At 45.0% G+C, this 18,079-nt stretch overlaps 1 protein-coding gene across 2 annotated transcripts in view; it reads left to right on the top strand.

Annotated features, from left to right (window-relative positions):
* LOC138265455 (platelet glycoprotein Ib alpha chain-like) overlaps positions 1–16,299 on the top strand; it is a 49,555-nt gene extending 33,256 nt beyond the window's left edge. For both annotated transcript variants that reach the window (XM_069213176.1, XM_069213175.1), the window contains exon 2: positions 12,352–16,299. In XM_069213176.1, the coding sequence (XP_069069277.1) occupies positions 12,353–15,343 (2,991 nt within the window). In that variant the 5' untranslated portion in view covers position 12,352 and the 3' untranslated portion in view covers positions 15,344–16,299. The remainder of the gene's footprint in view (positions 1–12,351) is intronic.
* Positions 16,300–18,079: the final 1,780 nt, after the last annotated feature.

Raw genomic sequence — 18,079 nt, forward strand, 5'->3', positions numbered from 1 at the left:
TTTACCCAAATCTTTAAATATTCCCATAAACATTTACACCAAAGGCTAGATTTCTACAATGAGTGGTTCCAATATTAATTATACAATTGACTTACAAATAAGCTGTTGTAATTAGAAAGAACCCCATTAATCATTCCTAATTAACTGAGGCTTGGGGTTCCTCATGAACTATTATGGAATGATCAGTGAAGCTGGTATGCTTAACTTTCATAAATTTTCACTAGAACCACCGAAACTTTACCAAAATGTGTAGTTAATACTATTTGATGCACTTTTAGAAATGACCATGGGAACTCTCAGGAAATCACAATTTAGCCACCCATTTAGAAACCAGCATCAAATATTCAACCGGATTATGACTCATGTGTGGCCCCTCTAACAGATGATTTATGTTTAAAGCTTGAGTGTCCAACAAAATTTGTGTTCCTGAGATTGATCTCATAAACCTAACTCAGGTTATAGCAATTATTTCCAGATGAAAAGCCCTGCACTTGAAATATTAGACTTGATGTACGGGCCAGGACTATAGTTGGCTTTATTAATTGCGATATGTGCAGTAACCAGGGGTGGCTCCTCCGTTAGGGTGGAGGAGCGTTGCACCCCCACCAGCTGCAAAACCTTTAACCCCTTCGCTGTCAGACCTTTTCCCCTCCTGTACCGAGCCTTTTTTTGGCTATTTGGGGAAGCTCACGCTTAGGCCCTCATAACATTTTGTTCACATAAGCTACCCATGCCAAATTTGCTTCCTTTTTTTCCAACATCCTAGGGATTCTAGAGGAACCCAGACTTTGTAGGTTCCCCGGAAGGAGACCAAGAAATTAGCCAAATTACAGCGAAAATTTCGTTGTTTTAAAAATAATTGGAAAAAAGGGCTGCAGGAGATGGCTCGTGGTTTTCCCCCTGAAAATGGCATCAACAAAGGGTTTGCGGTGGTAAAATCACCATCTTCCCAGCTTTCAGGAACAGGTAGACTTGAATTAGAAAACCCAATTTTTCAACACAATTTTGACATTTTACTGGGACATACCCCATTTTTACTATTTTTTGTGCTTTCAGCCTCTTTCCAGTTAGTGACAGAAATGGGTAAGAAACCAATGCTGGATCCCAGACAGCTATACACAATTCTGAATTCAGCAAGGGGTCATTTGTATAGATCCTACAAGTGCTTCCTACAGAAAATAACAGCTGAAATAAAAGAATATTGAAATTGAGGTGAAAAAAACCAGCCATTTTTCTCCACGTTTTACTCTGTAACTTTTTCCTGTGATGTCAGATTTTTTAAAGCAATATACTGTTACGTCAACTGGACTCTTCAGGGATATATAGGGCTTGTAGGTTCATCAAGAAGCCTAGGTACCCAGAGCCAATAAATGAGCTGCACCTTGCAATGGGTTTTTATTCTATACTGGGTATACAGCAATTCATTTGCTGAAATATAAAAAGTGAAAAATAGGTATCAAGAAAACCTTTGTATTTCCAAAGTGGACACAAGATAAGGTATTGAGAAGCCGTGGTTATTTGCACATCTCTGAATACTGGGGTGCCCATACTAGCATGTGAATTACAGGGCATTTCTCAAATAGACGTCTTTTTTACACATCGTCTTACATTTGGAAGGACAAAAATGTAGAGAAAGACAAGGAGCAATAACACTTGGTTTGTTATTCTATGTTTCCCCAAGACTCCCGATAAAAATGGTACCTCACTTGCGGGGGTAGGCCTAGCACCTGCGACAGAAACAGAGCTGTTTTTTGCAAAGTGCCTAGCTGTGGATTTTGGCCTCTAGCTCAGCCGGCACGTATGCAAACCTAGCAAAACTGCACAGTTTTGAAAACTAGGCACCTAGGGGAATCCAAGATGGGGTGACTTGTGGGGCTCTGACCAGGTTCTGTTACCCAGAATCCTTTGCAAACCTCAAAATGTGGCCAAAAAAACACTTTTTCCTCTCATTTCAGTGACAGAAAGTTCTGGAATCAGAGAGGATCCACGAATTTCCCTCCACCCAGCGTTCCCCCAAGTCTCCTGATAAAAATGGTACCTCACTTGGGGGGGTAGGCCTAGCGCCCGCGACAGGAAATGCCCCAAAACACAACGTCGACACATCACATTTTCTGAAAGAAAACAGAGCTGTTTTTTGCAAAGTGCCTAGCTGTGGATTTTGGCCTCTAGCTCAGCCGGCACCTAGGGAAACCTAGCAAACCTATGCAGTTTTGAAAACTAGACACCTATGGGAATCCAAGATGGGGTTACTTGTGGGGCTCTGACCAGGTTCTGTTACCCAGAATCCTTTGCAAACCTCAAAATTTGGCCCAAAAAACACTTTTTCCTCTCATTTCGGTGACAGAAAGTCCTGGAATCAGAGAGGAGCCACAAATTTCCTTCCACCCAGCGTTCCCCCAAGTCTCCCAATAAAAATGGTACCTCACTCGCGGGGGTAGGCCTAGCGCCCGCGACAGGAAAAGCCCCAAAACGCAACGTCAACACATCACATTTTCAGAAAGAAAACAGAGCTGTTTTTTGCAAAGAGCCAAGCTGTGGATTTTGGCCTCTAGCTCAGCCGGCACCTAGGGAAACCTAGCAAAACTATGCAGTTTTGAAAACTAGACACCTAGGGGAATCCAAGATGGGGTGACTTGTGGGGCTCTGACCAGGTTCAGTTACCCAGAATCCTTTGCAAACCTCAAAATTTGGCCAAAAAAACACTTTTTCCTCTCATTTCGGTGACAGAAAGGTCTGGAATCAGAGAGGAGCCATACATTTCCTTCCACCCAGCATTCCCCAAAGTCTCCCGATAAAAATGGTACCTCACTTGAGGGGGTAGGCCTTACGCCCGCGACAGGAAATGCCCCAAAACACAACCTCGACACATCACATTTTCAGAAAGAAAACAGAGCTGTTTTTTACAAAGTGCCTAGCTGTGGATTTTGGCCTCTAGCTCAGCCGGCACCTAGGGAAACCTAGCAAACCTGCGCAGTTTTGAAAACTAGATACCTAGGGGAATCCAAGATGGGGTGACTTGTGGGGCTCTGACCAGGTTCTGTTACCCAGAATCCTTTGCAAACCTCAAAATTTGGCCCAAAAAAACACTTTTTCCTCTCATTTCAGTGACAGAAAGTTCTGGAATCAGAGAGGATCCACGAATTTCCCTCCACCCAGCGTTCCCCCAAGTCTCCTGATAAAAATGGTACCTCACTTGGGGGGGTAGGCCTAGCGCCCGCGACAGGAAATGCCCCAAAACACAACGTCGACACATCACATTTTCTGAAAGAAAACAGAGCTGTTTTTTGCAAAGTGCCTAGCTGTGGATTTTGGCCTCTAGCTCAGCCGGCACCTAGGGAAACCTAGCAAACCTATGCAGTTTTGAAAACTAGACACCTATGGGAATCCAAGATAGGGTTACTTGTGGGGCTCTGACCAGGTTCTGTTACCCAGAATCCTTTGCAAACCTCAAAATTTGGCCCAAAAAACACTTTTTCCTCTCATTTCGGTGACAGAAAGTCCTGGAATCAGAGAGGAGCCACAAATTTCCTTCCACCCAGCGTTCCCCCAAGTCTCCCAATAAAAATGGTACCTCACTCGCGGGGCTAGGCCTAGCGCCCGCGACAGGAAAAGCCCCAAAACACAACGTCAACACATCACATTTTCAGAAAGAAAACAGAGCTGTTTTTTGCAAAGAGCCAAGCTGTGGATTTTGGCCTCTAGCTCAGCCCGCACCTAGGGAAACCTAGCAAAACGATGCAGTTTTGAAAACTAGACACCTAAGGGAATCCAAGATGGGGTGACTTGTGGGGCTCTGACCAGGTTCTGTTACCCAGAATCCTTTGCAAACCTCAAAATTTGGCCCAAAAAACACTTTTTCCTCTCATTTCGGTGACAGAAAGGTCTGGAATCAGAGAGGAGCCATAAATTTCCTTCCACCCAGCGTTCCCCAAAGTCTCCCGATAAAAATGGTACCTCACTTGAGGGGGTAGGCCTTGCGCCCGCGACAGGAAATGCCCCAAAACACAACATCGACACATCACATTTTCAGAAAGAAAACAGAGCTGTTTTTTACAAAGTGCCTAGCTGTGGATTTTGGCCTCTAGCTCAGCCGGCACCTAGGGAAACCTAGCAAACCTGCGCAGTTTTGAAAACTAGATACCTAGGGGAATCCAAGATGGGGTGACTTGTGGGGCTCTGACCAGGTTCTGTTACCTAGAATCCTTTGCAAACCTCAAAATTTGGCCCAAAACACTTTTTCCTCTCATTTCGGTGACAGAAAGTTCTGGAATCAGAGAGGAGCCACAAATTCCCTTCCACCCAGCGTTCTCCCAAGTCTCCTGATAAAAATTGTACCTCACTTGTGGGGGTAGGCCTACTGCCCGCAAAAGGAAATGCCCTGAAACACTACCTGGATACATCAAAATGATCAAATACAAAACTACCTGTTTTTGCGGGGGGCACCTGCGTTTTTGGTCCTGGGGTCAGCAGCCATTCAGGGAAACCTACCAAACCCAGACATTTCTGAAAACTAGACACCCAAGGGAGTCCAGGGAGGTGTGACTTGGGTGGATCCCCCAATGTTTTCTTACCCAGAATCCTCAGCATACCTCAAATTTAGCTAAAAAAACAAATTTTTCCCACATTTCTGTGTGGGATCACCGCATTGGGACAAATTTCATACCACCCAACGTTCCCCTCAGTCTCCCGGTAAAAATGATACCTCATTTGTGTAGGTGGGCCAAGTGCTTGTGAAAAGGGAAGAGCCAAAAACATGTCGATATTGAGGGGGGGGAACCAAAGGGGGTCCAAAAGGGCAGTTTGCAAAAAAGCATTTTTAGGCTGACAAGTGCAGCAGAATTGTTATCGGTATAGATGAGACAATGCTGGGTGGTAGGAATTTTGTGGATTCCTGCAGATTCCGGAACGTGCCATTACAAAAACGTGGGGAAAATGTGTGATTTCCAGCAAAGTTGGAGGTTTGCAGGGCATTGTGGGTACGAAAATGGTGCGGGGTGCATGTGAAACACACCACCCTGGAATCACCCAGATGTTTAGTTTTCAGATGTGTTTAGGTCTTGTGGTTTTTTCTACATGGCAGTGTCCCAAAGTCCATAAAATGCAGCCCTCACCATTCCAAGTAGGACAATTTTGAGAGTTAGCCAAGCTCTCATGGCCCAAATGTAAAACCAAAACCCAAAATAATCAAATGTCTTCTTGCTTGCTGTGGGATAAGGTGTTTTAGAGTGCGGGGGAGAGCTGAAAGACTGTTGCCCCCTTCAGTTGAGATGGGGGCATAACCAGGCCCATACTGGTTGGTAGCCACTACCCCAATATATATATATATATTTTTTTTTTAATTCCCTGGCATCTAGTAGACTTTCTGCCACCTGGGGTATGGATCAGGGGTAATTGCCCCTGGTGGGCAGAACAACTTTGCCCCCATTTATTTGGGGTCGGGGTATGGCCATAACCCCACCCTCTTATTTTGGAAAAAAAACTTCCCTGGTCTCTAGTGGGCTTTCTGCCCCCCTTTGGGGGCAGCTGGGCCTTCAAAAAATAGGCCTATCTGCCCCCAAGGAGGGCAGATATGGCCAACAGTAATGTGCCCCCATGGAGAGCGACCCTTACCTAAGGGGCTGCCCCACTAAAGAAAACACACATACACACACACCAATCCCTGGTGCCTAAGTGGTTTCTTCCCCCGGGGGCAGATGGGCCTAATAGAAATACGCCGATCTGTCCCCAAGAGGAGCAGAAATGGCCAAAAATAACCCCCCCCCCCACGGGAACGACCCTTGCCTAAGGGGTCGCTCCCCACCTCTAAAAAACAAAACAAACCACACAAAAAATGTATCCCTGGCACCTAGAGGTTTCTGCCTCCCCTGGGGGCAGATCGGACTAATAACAATAGGCGATCTGTCCCCAGGGGGGGCAGAAATGGCCTAAAATAAATTCCCCCCCCCCCGAGGAGCGACCCTTGCCTAAGGGGTTGCTCCCCTTGAGTGAAACTGGCGCAAAAAAAAAAAAATCCCCAGTGCCTAGTGGTTTCTACCCCCCTTGGGGGCAGATTGGGCAAACAAAAATTGGCCGATCTGCCCACAAGGGGGGCAGAAATGGTCTAAATACAATCTGTCCCCAAGGGAGCGACCCTTGCCTAAGGGGTCGCTCCCCACCTCTAAAAAACAAAACAAAAAAAACTCCAAAAAAATGATCCCTGGCAACTAGACGTTTCTGACCCCGGGGGGGCAGAAATGGCCTAAAATAAATCCCCCCCTGCCGGGGAGCGACCCTTGCCTAAGAGGTCGCTCCCCTTGCGTGAAATTGGCGCAAAAAACAAAATCCCCGGAGCCTAGAGGTTTCTGCCCCCCTTGGGGGCAGATTGGCATAACAAAAATCAGCCGATCTGCCCCCAAGGGGGGCAGAAATGGTCTAAATACAATTTGCCCTCCAGGGGAGCGACCCTTGCCTAAGGGGTCGCTCCCCAACTAAAAAAAAAAAAACACAAAAAAAAATAATATCCCTGGTGCCTAGTGGTTTCTGCCCCCAGGGGGGCAGAAAAGGCCTTGAAAAATATTGCTCCCCTGAGGAGTGACCCTTGCCCAAGGGGTCGCTCCCCTTATGCCAATTTCCATTTTATAATACATCCCTGGTGTCTAGTGGGCATTTCAAAAGCCGGATCGCTTAACAATCCGGCATTTGAAATGCTCTGAGATACTTCAAAGGGAAGGAAATTCCTTTCCTTCCCTTTGAAGCCTCTCAGGCCCCCATCACATGATCGGAAGTGGCCAGTGATGAGGTCACCGGCGCGATGGGGAAGTGGCCTCTGATGAGGTCACCGCGCCAATGCACCCTGACATCATCAGACGTCACTGGGGGGATCGGGTGGGAGGTCAGGAGGGAAGGGGAAGGGCTTCCCCTTCCATCCCTGCTTTGGGGGTTGAGAGGAAAGCCTCTGAGCTCAGTGCCGAGGACGTAATGGTTACGTCGTCAGCACATGAGCACTGTGCCGGTGGACGTAACCATTACGTCCCCGGCACAGAAGGGGTTAAAAGAAAACGATAATAAACTTTGTTTATTATTGTTTTATTTTAAAGGGGCGGGCCCATGGGGGTGTATATTCTGTCTCTGTCCATGTGTTCCTTGTGCCACTGGGTATATGTGTGTGCTCTGTCTCAATGTATCTATCACGTTTTTCCAGTGTCTAGGTTACCCTTTTCCTAGTGTCTCTGGCACCCTTTCCTCGTGCCTCTGTCTTACTTTTCCATTTACAGTTTTGTCCAAATTGGGTTCAGGAAACTGAGGTTTTGGTTGCCTTCCTGTTTTTTGTTTATCCATGACCCAGATGTAAAATGCATCACTGACCTAATAAAAGTGTCTGCCCATCACAATAATACTGTATTACTTGTTCTGCTAAGTGTGCAGCCCAGACGCGGCATAAGGGAGCCCCTCCCAAAATATCTGACCTTTGGCATGTTTTGGTTGTGGGAATTATAGCACAAATCTACAAGGCAGAGCAAATCCCTGGCTTGTTGTCTTTGCAGACCTTCTTGTGGGGACTTACAGATGCTGCAGAATTGTCTTCTTGGGAAAAAACACTGGCCGTATTGATGATAAATGAAGCACAACTGCACGAGCACAGTGGTGCGCCATCTTTAATAACGTGAACTAACGGCATTCCCTAATGCCATCCATGCACCATATTTAAAAAAACACACAGAATGGCGCTAAAGAATGGTTAGCATCTGAAAAAAAGATGCTAACCGGTGATGGATGGCATGAGGGGAAATGACGCTAGTGGGTCAAAAATGATGGTAGGTTGATAAGCGGTAAAAAATCTGCCGCTAGTCAGCCTTGCATAATTTTTTCACGCACAAGCAGCCAACAATTGACTCCTGTGTAAATATAGACAGGAGTCATTACCACAACCATATTGCCCACCACAAGGGACTAGTGTCCCCAGGGCAAGCCCATCATACCCAGTGTTAGCCAGGGGGCCACATGTAAGGGGCCCCCCGTGGCACATTGCACACACTACACATACACTTACCTGTGATGGGCTCCCCTTCCAGTAGTGTCCCTGTGATGTGGGTGGTGGTGATGCTGGGGTTTGGGGTGGGCATCTATGTGCCCATTCCATGATGTTTCCCCATAGAAATGGGCCTCCCAGCACTTTAACGCCTGGTCCGACCATTATTTTGGTCTGCTTCCTAGGTGCGCGTCATTTCGGCGTCGGGAGCTACATATGGTGCTGGGGGCTAGCGTCATTTTTAGGAAGAGAACACCTACCTCGCATCTCATTGTTGCAATGAGAAGCAAAGTGGATTGGCTCATTCTTAAAATGGAGCTAACTCCAATATTTTGACGCTAGACGGGTCCAGTGGCAAAATATAAATATGGAGTTAAGTTAGTGCCGCTTTAGCCTCAAAATAAATGATGCTAGGGCGACACTAACTTTCCATAAATATGGGCCACTGTTCGATAATTACCATGAGTCCAGTTTTTATGTTCTTGATTAAATCCGCTCTCTTTACAGAACTGCAGATTCTTGGTCCTCAGATCTGGTCTATAAGTGAGTGGCTGTGTGCGGGCGTGCATGCGCGCTTCTGTCAGTCCCTCAAGGTGCCCTTATATGAATGAATAGACAGTTGGCCTGTAAAGCATGCTAGGCCCAGATTTATGCAAAAGTGATGCAGCACGGTGTGTGCCAAAAATAGGAGCACTGTGCCACTTTTGAAACATAGGGGTAGGCCGTATTTAAAGGAATACGGCGCACCCTTGCGTTTCCCCCTGCTCTGGTGCTGAATTAAGGTGCCTAGCGCCAACGCTGACACCCTTGCGCCATAGTGCAAGGGTGTCTGCATTTAGGGATGATATCTTGTTTATGTACGGGAAGGTGTCCCTTCTTGCACATAAACAATCTATAATGGTGATTTGGCACTTCTATGTGTGCTGCAGAGTGCAGCACACATAGAAGTACCAAAGCGTAATTTTGAATGATTATTTATGTGCAAGAAAGTGTCCCTTCCTGCACGTAAACAATCATCCATGGCATTTTGTTTCTTCTATGTGTGCTGCAGAATGCCTTCAGGGCAGTGAGGTTCAAAGGCTGTACCGCCCCTGGTAGCCATCAGCGTTGTCCTCCAGTGAAGAAGTAGCCCTCCCCTGCCCCCAGGCACATTTGCTTGTGGTCAGGTGGGAAAATAAGTATGTAGGACTGTGCACACCCCCAGCAGGATGGCCATTCCTCTAGAGTGAGCAGCCCGATCCGTGCCCTAAATTCTCGTTTCTGCCATCTTAGAGTGGTAAAATATAGGGTTCTTGGTAGCTTAAGGTGACCTGTCCCACTGGATGTGGTCACCTGAGGGGCGGATTACCTGCCCATTGGCCACTTGTCTCCACTTCCCTAACTCCCTTAAATCCCAAATCTAAGGAACACCCCTGACACCAGAACTTCAGCTTTGATCGACTACTTCGAAGAAGGACCAGAAGAATCTCTGCATCACCGACAAACTGACTCTGCCCACTGATCCAAAGCAAAAGAGGGATAACTCTGTCCCTGAGGCAACAGGCGGGGAACTGCATGATCGACCTTTGTCCTTGATTGAAACTTATCACTCCCAACCAGAGGGACAGCTGTGGAAGCCAGAAGTACCGTTAATCTCCCTTGGACTAGTGGCACTAGTCCCCTGCAAACTGCAGATAAAAACGACCGCCAGATCTGAAGTTGTACTGGCTATCGGGCCCACCCTGGATCTTCCAAAACCAGGTGATCCAGTGTCCAGCCTGTTTAACAAGTTTTAGCTGGACCCCGGCTACTTCCCAAATGATTCTGGCACCCTTAACACTGCCAAGGCTTGTTGGTCATTAACACGATGACTAACACCTTTGCTCGATGCTGCAGGTGCAGGGCACAGGGTGCAACCTGCATTTGACATCTGCAACCGAGCCCCAGCTGAGATTCTGCATCGCCTTGTCAGTGAAGTTGTGCCAGTGGTAAAAACTGTGTTGGCGCATGCCCGTTCAGCAACACGAACAGCCGGGACACCTCTGCTTGGTGTGAACTGACTGGTGTGGCCTGATCCCAGGTCCCGCACTACCTTAACCCTACCAAGGTTCCCTGCAGCTTGACCTCCAAGTGGTCGTTTGTCACCAATGGCATCCCTGCAATTGACTTCAATGCAAGTCCCATTCAGCACCACGGACAGACAGAACCATTCTGCACCCAGACTCCATGGGCCAGGGAAAACTGCTCTGACTGTCATGATCTGGTCCCAGGGACAGCATTAACTTAAACCCCCAATGGTGCCATGCAACTTGTTCTTTAAGTGCATTTTTGCTATATACGACATTTTCCCTTTGTCTTTAATGCAACTTTTAAATGCCTTTTTCTGCAGTGATTTTCTATTCCTTCTGAAATTGACATTTCCGGTTCTCCCGAATCAATACTGTTCCTTTTGGTGTCTAAAATTATAGAAAAAATAAGCTGTATTTTTATAAATTGGTGTAGGATTTCTTTCGAGTTGTATCAATTACTTATTTTCAATTTTTTTGCTGTGAAATGCTTAACACATGTTCCTTTGAGTAAAGACTGACTGCTCTTTGCCACACTACCAGGACTGAGCTAACGTTTTACTGGTGTGAATCCAAGGACCATCTGTGGGTATTGTGCGAGTATTACATGGTGAGGACTAACCCCCACACAACATAATCCTCTGCTTTCCTACGCCATTCAAAGTGAAAAATACCTTCTTTCCTCTTTCACTAACCTCACCTCCATCCCTAGCCCCACCATTTTTTTATCCCAATGCTATTCACTTGTTTCCATCTGCTTGTAAAAGGTGCATCCACTCAACTCTTTGTCAACAACTACCAAATTAACTGCAGCTGACATCCGCTTTTCAAGAAACACATCATCACTTGCACACATTTAACCTACATCGATCCACTCAAGATCCTCCCATAAATACTCGTAAAGATAGTTTACTTGTCAACAGAGAAGCCTCTACACATTCCTCACAATGAGGTGCAAATCAATCTGTAGCCAATCCCATTCCTTCCTCTCGTGAACTGAATGCACTTGTACCTGTGGAATCAAGTTTGCTCCCAACTTAATGCTGTGCCCGTGCTAGGTTCCAGGTCCAGTTCAGATCCTTTTCCCTGTTGACCTCATAACACTGAGAGGTCCCAGTCCCCCTCCACCTCCGAACACCCACCCACTTCAACCCTGATACCTCTTTTTTCCATTCCCCTTCCTTTTTACTTTTTATCTGACCTCTCTTGCCTTATTTGAGTTATTTGTGATATTTTCATTCTCTTTTCTCTATTCCTCACTGGGGTAGACAAGAGCCACATGTTTTCTTTATATGTTACTGTCTTCTTTTTTCCTGCTACTTGCTATTTCCCTGCTTCTGCTTTACCTTGGTTTTCAATATTTTTCATTGCCAAAAGTTTGAATGTTTACAATTGTTAAGAAGTAGCACTTAGAAGTTTTAAAATTAAAGATGTTACATTCAAAATATTGAATCCCAGGATTACTGGCGGCCCCTACTGTTCTGTTCTGTCATTGCAAATCTGTATTTCTGCCAATGGTAAAAGAGAAGAAGCTACTTTTGGCATCACACTGATGTTACAATGACGTCCCAGCATAGGGCCTCATTTACTAAGTTCTGGCGGAGGGCAGCGCTGCAAGCTTTTTTGCTTTGCCACCCTGAGTCAAAACAAAAGGGCAGGAATGCATCACATCTATAAGATACGGGGCATTCCTGTCCTTGTCCCCTGCGCTGGTGGACAAATTGCTGCCAACCACAAATGCAGGCACCCTTGCACCACGGTGTATGTGTGTCTGCATTGCAGGGATGATTGTTTATGCACAGGAAGGGACACCTTCCTGCACATAAATAATCATTAATGTCTTTTTCCTCTATGTGTGCTGCAGAATGCAGCACACACAGAAAGATGAAAAACAGGAGAAATACGGTTATTTCTCCCTGTTACACCAGTTTAACGCCTCCCCTGAGGTGGCGTAGGAATCTGATGCATTCCCAGACTTGTAAATCTGGGAATGTATCAAATTCCTATGGGTTCCATGGGAGTTGTGTGGGAACACCGACAGCAACGCCCATGGAACGCCCCTTTCGCCCAGTTGTCCTTATTTACAAGGACATGAAAAGCCATGCAAGGTGGCTTTGCGTGGCCTTGTAAATACGGACCAGCACACTGCAACATTGGAGCGTAAAACAAATGGCGCCCCGGTGGCACTAGGGCCTCGTAAATGTGGTCCCTAGTCTCTCGTTCACTTTCTTTTTTGACTTACTTGTTGACTCTGACTCTTAAGTTATATACTAACAAAAAACTTTATTTTCTTTGCAGGATGCTGCTGAGTTTCCTGCTTCCACTTTTTCTCCTGTTCCAGACATGCAGTGGAGTACTGCCCTGCATGAATGAGTATGATTGCCCAAAAGACAACCAGGAGGTGTATTCAAAAAAAGATACCACAGAGATTCCAATGTCGACAAACCCAAATGTTACTGAAATGTTTTTTGTGTATACAGGAATTTCAGATATCAAGAATGGAGCCTTCGTGAACATGCCTCAATTGCAGCGACTATCTTTTCTGGGTAACCAAATAAAAAACATTGACATTGGTGCATTCAGCACTTTGAAAAATCTTCATGAACTTGAAATATCAGGAAACCAAGATTTAGAAGTAGTTAAGCCAGGAGTCTTCAAAGACCTAGTAAATATAAGAAAGCTGATCCTTAAAAATAACAAGATTAATTCACTAGAGAAAGAAATATTTGATGGTCTAGTGAACTTAGAAGAACTTTACTTAAATATGAATGAAATCCCTTACCTCCCAGATGGTATTTTCAACGCTCTTCTTAATTTAACCTTCTTACATTTAGCCAAAAATCAAATTACTGCTATTTCAAAGGATCATTTCAGCAAACTCCACAACTTGAAAGTTTTAAGGTTAAATGAAAATAAGCTAAGTAACCTTCCAGATGGTGTCTTGGACAACCAGGGCAGCCTAACAGAGCTCAATATTGCTAAGAATAGAATTAAGCTATTGCCAATTACTCTTCTTCCTAAACTGAAGAATCTTCAAAAGCTCTTGTTAGAGGGAAACTTATTAGAGGAGCTCCCAAGTGAAGTATTCTTTGGTTTAAACAAAATCAAACAATTGAAGATTAATTCTAACCAGCTCAGAATTCTCCCCAATAACATGATAGACAGCATGCCAAATCTTTCTGAGCTTGATCTCAGTGAAAATAAGCTGACAACCCTTCCACATGAGGTCTTCAAGAACCTTACATCTTTAGCAAAACTGTCACTTTTTAAAAACCAAATAAAAGTCCTGCCTAAAACAGCTTTCACTGGGCTGGGCAGCCTGACTGAATTAAACCTGGAAATAAATAATCTAAGATCCTTTGACGCTGACATTTTCTCATTTCTTCCGAAATTACAAAAACTATACATTCGTAAAAATCAGCTGCAGGATATCCCGCATGGCCTTTTTGACCCCATGAAAAAGCTTTCTGCTATCTACCTTAGTGACAATCCATGGTTATGTGACTGCAGACTGCATTATCTAATGAACTGGATGAAGACATTTCCCAAGAAAGTTAAATTTGCAAATAATGTGCAGTGTGCAAAACCTGAACATCTTAAAGGGAAAACTGTCACATCGTTAACAATAGATCAGTTAATTTGTTTGACTACTTTACCAGTTTTGACAACGCTGGCAACTACAGTGCTATCCACAACTGTCCGTGCACCTCTACAAATACACACAACAGAGAAAATGACCACTAAAACCACCGACCATCCCCTGACAACTGAATTGATCACTGCAATCCTTCCTTCCACCATTGGACAAACACCATTGATGACTACTGAACCAAGTACAACTGCAATTCCTACAACAAAGCAAATGGAAACTACATTAATATTAACAAGTCCTCACATCAGTACAATCCAACCAACAACAGAATCCACTACAACAATGACCACTAAAACCACCGACCATCCCCTGACAATGGTATTGATCACTGCAATCCTTCCTTCCACCATTGGACAAACAACATTGATGACTATTGAACCAAGTACAACTGCAATTCCAACAACAGAGCAAATGGAAACTACATTAATATTAACAAGTCCTCACATCAGTACAATCCAACCAACAACAGAATCCACTACAACAATGACTCCAAGCCCTCCTACAAGCACCCAAACTGTCATTCTGACAACCACACCAACTCCTCACATCACCACAACATGGCTTTCAACAGTAGAAGTGACAACTCCGATTAGGTCTACCATCAGTTCAGACATTACAATAACCAGGCCAACTACTCAAATCCCTACAACTATATTTCAAACAACGCATCAAGCAACTAAAACAGTTATGACTACAGACCCACAAATATCTACAGACATCATGCAAACAAGTCCTCACCTCACAACTATCATACCTACAACCCTACAAATGGTTATGACAAAGATGCCAACAACCTCTATAATCACTTCAACTTCCTTGCCCACAAGCTCTAATGTTTTTCTGTCAACCACCCCACAAACTACACTGTTTTTCACTACCATTCCACAAACCACTACAAACATTGTGGGAAAACTACCTCACATCACTACAATTACGTTACCCAGTCCAACTCAAACCAGTACAATCGTTTTATCAGAAACCAGTGAAATGATGACAACTTTTTCATCATCAAAGCCTTGGCTTACCACAGCTGGATTGATAACTGTTTCTCAAAGCAGCATTCACGTCATGTCTTCAACACCCCAAATCACTTCCATTATGAAATCTAAAGTTGTTACTACGGTGCTGCAAATAATTCATATGACGACTACCATTCAATCAACCCCACCTCAAATGACCTCAACAAAATTCCTTACCCCCATCCCTGTTAGAATGGATAACTATGATACAAAATCTGAGACATCTGCAACATTACCTTGGACCAAGTTAACTTCAGCATTCACTCAAGCAGCAGGATATGTATCAAGAAGCACATCGGCATCCTTGAAGTCACTTTCAGATCCTCCTACATTGTCAATTACTGCAGGAGAAACAGCAGGTGCCACTGAGATAAATCCTTATTTGAAGACATCGTTCAACACTCAGTCTCATGCGGGGACATTTCTCTTGGGTGCCAACCTTCACCATTGCCAATTATTTCTAATTTTATATCTCTCCATGCTGTTTGTGGAAATTAGCTGTGCTATGGTCCTGTTGAAATTTGTGCACACGCTTTACATTGCAGTTCAATTTAAAGAGATGCCTCTTGAATCAGTGCGATTAATCAGCATATTTGAAAGAAGTTCCCAATGGATTTAATGAACAAAATTGACAACCCATACAGCAAAATATGTCCTAATCTCATAACTGTTAGCTAAAGATTACAACAGAATACAAAAACACCATCAATAGACAATGAAAATATAGCTAGAGTTTTAGTACAGCATAGGCAACAAGCTAATGCTGACATTTCTAAAGGAGCTATAATACCTATAGAATGAATCAATGAAAGTACTGGTTAATTGGATCTATATACCCTTCTTTTTGGTCAGAGGCAAGGTCCCCTTTTCATTCCGAATTAAGGGGCGTATTTACGAGCTGGTTTTCGTTGCTCTTGCACCACACAACATGGTCCTAGAGCGATGCATACCTTAATTCAGATTTATGAGGCCACGCAATGCCACTTTGCGTGGCACTGAGTGGCTCCATAAATCTGGAGTAAGGCAACACAGCGCAAATTGCTGCATTGCCACACTCTGCCCTGGGAAGGCATTCCATGGGCACTGCGTAGGTTCCCAAGCCACTCCTATGGTTTTTGACACATTCCCAGATTTACCAGAGCAGGTAGACTTGGGAATACGCCAAAAAGATACACCTTCCTAAGAAAGTCGTACAAAGGAGAAATATCTTTACCTTGTTACTTCCTCTTCCTATTTGTGCTGCATTCTGCAGCACACACATATAGAGGAATTATGCTTCTCTGGATTGTTTTTGTGCAGGAAGGTGGCATTTCCTGCACAATAACAATCCTGAATGCAACGCAGACTCCCTTGCTCCTTGGTACATGGGTGCCTGCATTGGCGCTAGGCTACCAAAAGGACGCCAGCGCAGGGGAAAAGGCCGGAATGTGATGTGTCATATTGCCCTAAATACTGCACATTCCTGTCCTTTCTCTGTGACGCAGTGCAGTGCAGCAAGGTGAGTTGCTTCGTTGCATGACTTTTTCGTAAATAAGCCCCTATGTTTTTCAATAAACGCATTTGTTTGTGAATAGACTACTCCTGCTTTTCATTCCTCCTCATCCCCAAAGATATGAAATCTTATGTACTCTTCTCTTATTCAGCTGTTGCAATAGCTGGGTAGAGAACATATTTCAGATTGATGCAAATGTTATTTCTACAGAGGCGGGCTGCTGCATGGGACTGGTCTGATTACAAATAAGAGGTACATTTAAAGGTTGGTTAAGAGTTCTCTGTCAGTATCCATGCAAATATAAAGGGGTGTATCTCAGAACTTCAAGAAGCCAGCAGGGACACAGTCCAGGGTGGAGCACTGTCAATGATGTGCCACGGGTTCAAGAATCTACAGGCAGTATAAGGTGAAAGTACCAATAACATAACTTTCAAAAACAAAAGACCATTAACCCAGGATAAATTGAATAAAAATTAATTTGTCAGAAGGCAATTTCTGTTTCATGGATGGAGTTTTGAATACGCAGGTTTGCTGGCCTTTGTTGCTTTTGGGATGGTTGCACCATGTTGATTTCTCCTTATGGATTCATTATGAGTACCCTGGAGGGGGTGTTACAGCACCCAGTAAACACCAAGCTTCTCCGGTACCACTGCTAGACTCTGCACTGATGAACACCTGCTACCATTGCTTGAGAGCTACCTGCCAAAGGCTTAATAGATCTGCAGGCACCCTCTCAGAATCAGGGAGGTAAAACACCATACTCTGAGACTAAGGGGCATATTTGAGTGGCTTGCGCCGCCGTTGCGTCACTTTTTAGTGACGCAGTGGTGGCGCAAACCTCTCAACTATATCTATGAGGCAAGGTAAAGTCACGTTGCGTGGCTTTGAATAGCCTCATAGATATAGAGTAAGGCAAGGCAAATTGCTGCGTTGCCTTACTCTGTGCCAGGGAGGTGTTCCATGGGCGTTGCGATGGGTTTTCCCATGCAACACCCATGGATTTTGACGCATGCCCAGATTTACAAGAGCCTGTGAACCTGGGGATGTGCCAAAATCTTACAGCTCCCCAGGCGAGACCCAATGATAAGAAATATCTTTATTTCTCCTCGTTATTTTCCACTTTTTATTTGGCTGCATTCTGCAGCACACATAGAAAAAGTAAAAGCCTCCTGGGATTGTTTTTGTGTAGGAAGGTAGCCCTTCCTGCCCCAAAACAATCCTACTAACAACGCAGACACCCTTGCACCATGGCGCAAGGCTGTCTGTGTTAGCGCTACGCAGTGAAAATGGCAGCAACGCAGTTGGAACGGAAAGGAACTTGCCATATCACATGAATACAGTGCATTCCTGCCCTCTCCGTTTGGTGCAGGGCTGCGCAGCAAGATGACTTGCTGTGCTGTCCTGTGCCACATTCTCATAAATGTGGCACTAAGCCTTCACATAGAAGTACAAGTTTACACTGGATCAGTCTGGGCATGTGCCCTACCTAACTGCAATGTAGTATACACTATCCAGTGCCCAGACAACTATGCATAAGATACCTTTTACCTAAACAGCCCTGAAAGGGGGATTGGTCACCTAGCCAGGTGACCACCTATCAGGAGGGGGCTCTGACGTCACCTGCCTGACCACACAGATCCTCCCAGAGGTCCGGGTCAACCTTGGATTCAAGATGGCAGAACCCAGGGACTCTCGGGAGGAGCTCTGGGCACCACCCATGGGGTGGTGATGGACAGGGGAGTGGTGGCTCCCCTTTCCATAGTCCAGTTTCGTGCCAGAGCAGGGACTCGGGTCCCTGAACTGGTGTGGACTGGTTTATGCATGAAGGGCACCAAATGTGCCCTTCAAAGCATACTAGTGGCT

This window comes from Pleurodeles waltl, chromosome 11 (assembly GCF_031143425.1).
Source record: "Pleurodeles waltl isolate 20211129_DDA chromosome 11, aPleWal1.hap1.20221129, whole genome shotgun sequence".
Lineage (NCBI taxonomy): Eukaryota > Metazoa > Chordata > Amphibia > Caudata > Salamandridae > Pleurodeles > Pleurodeles waltl.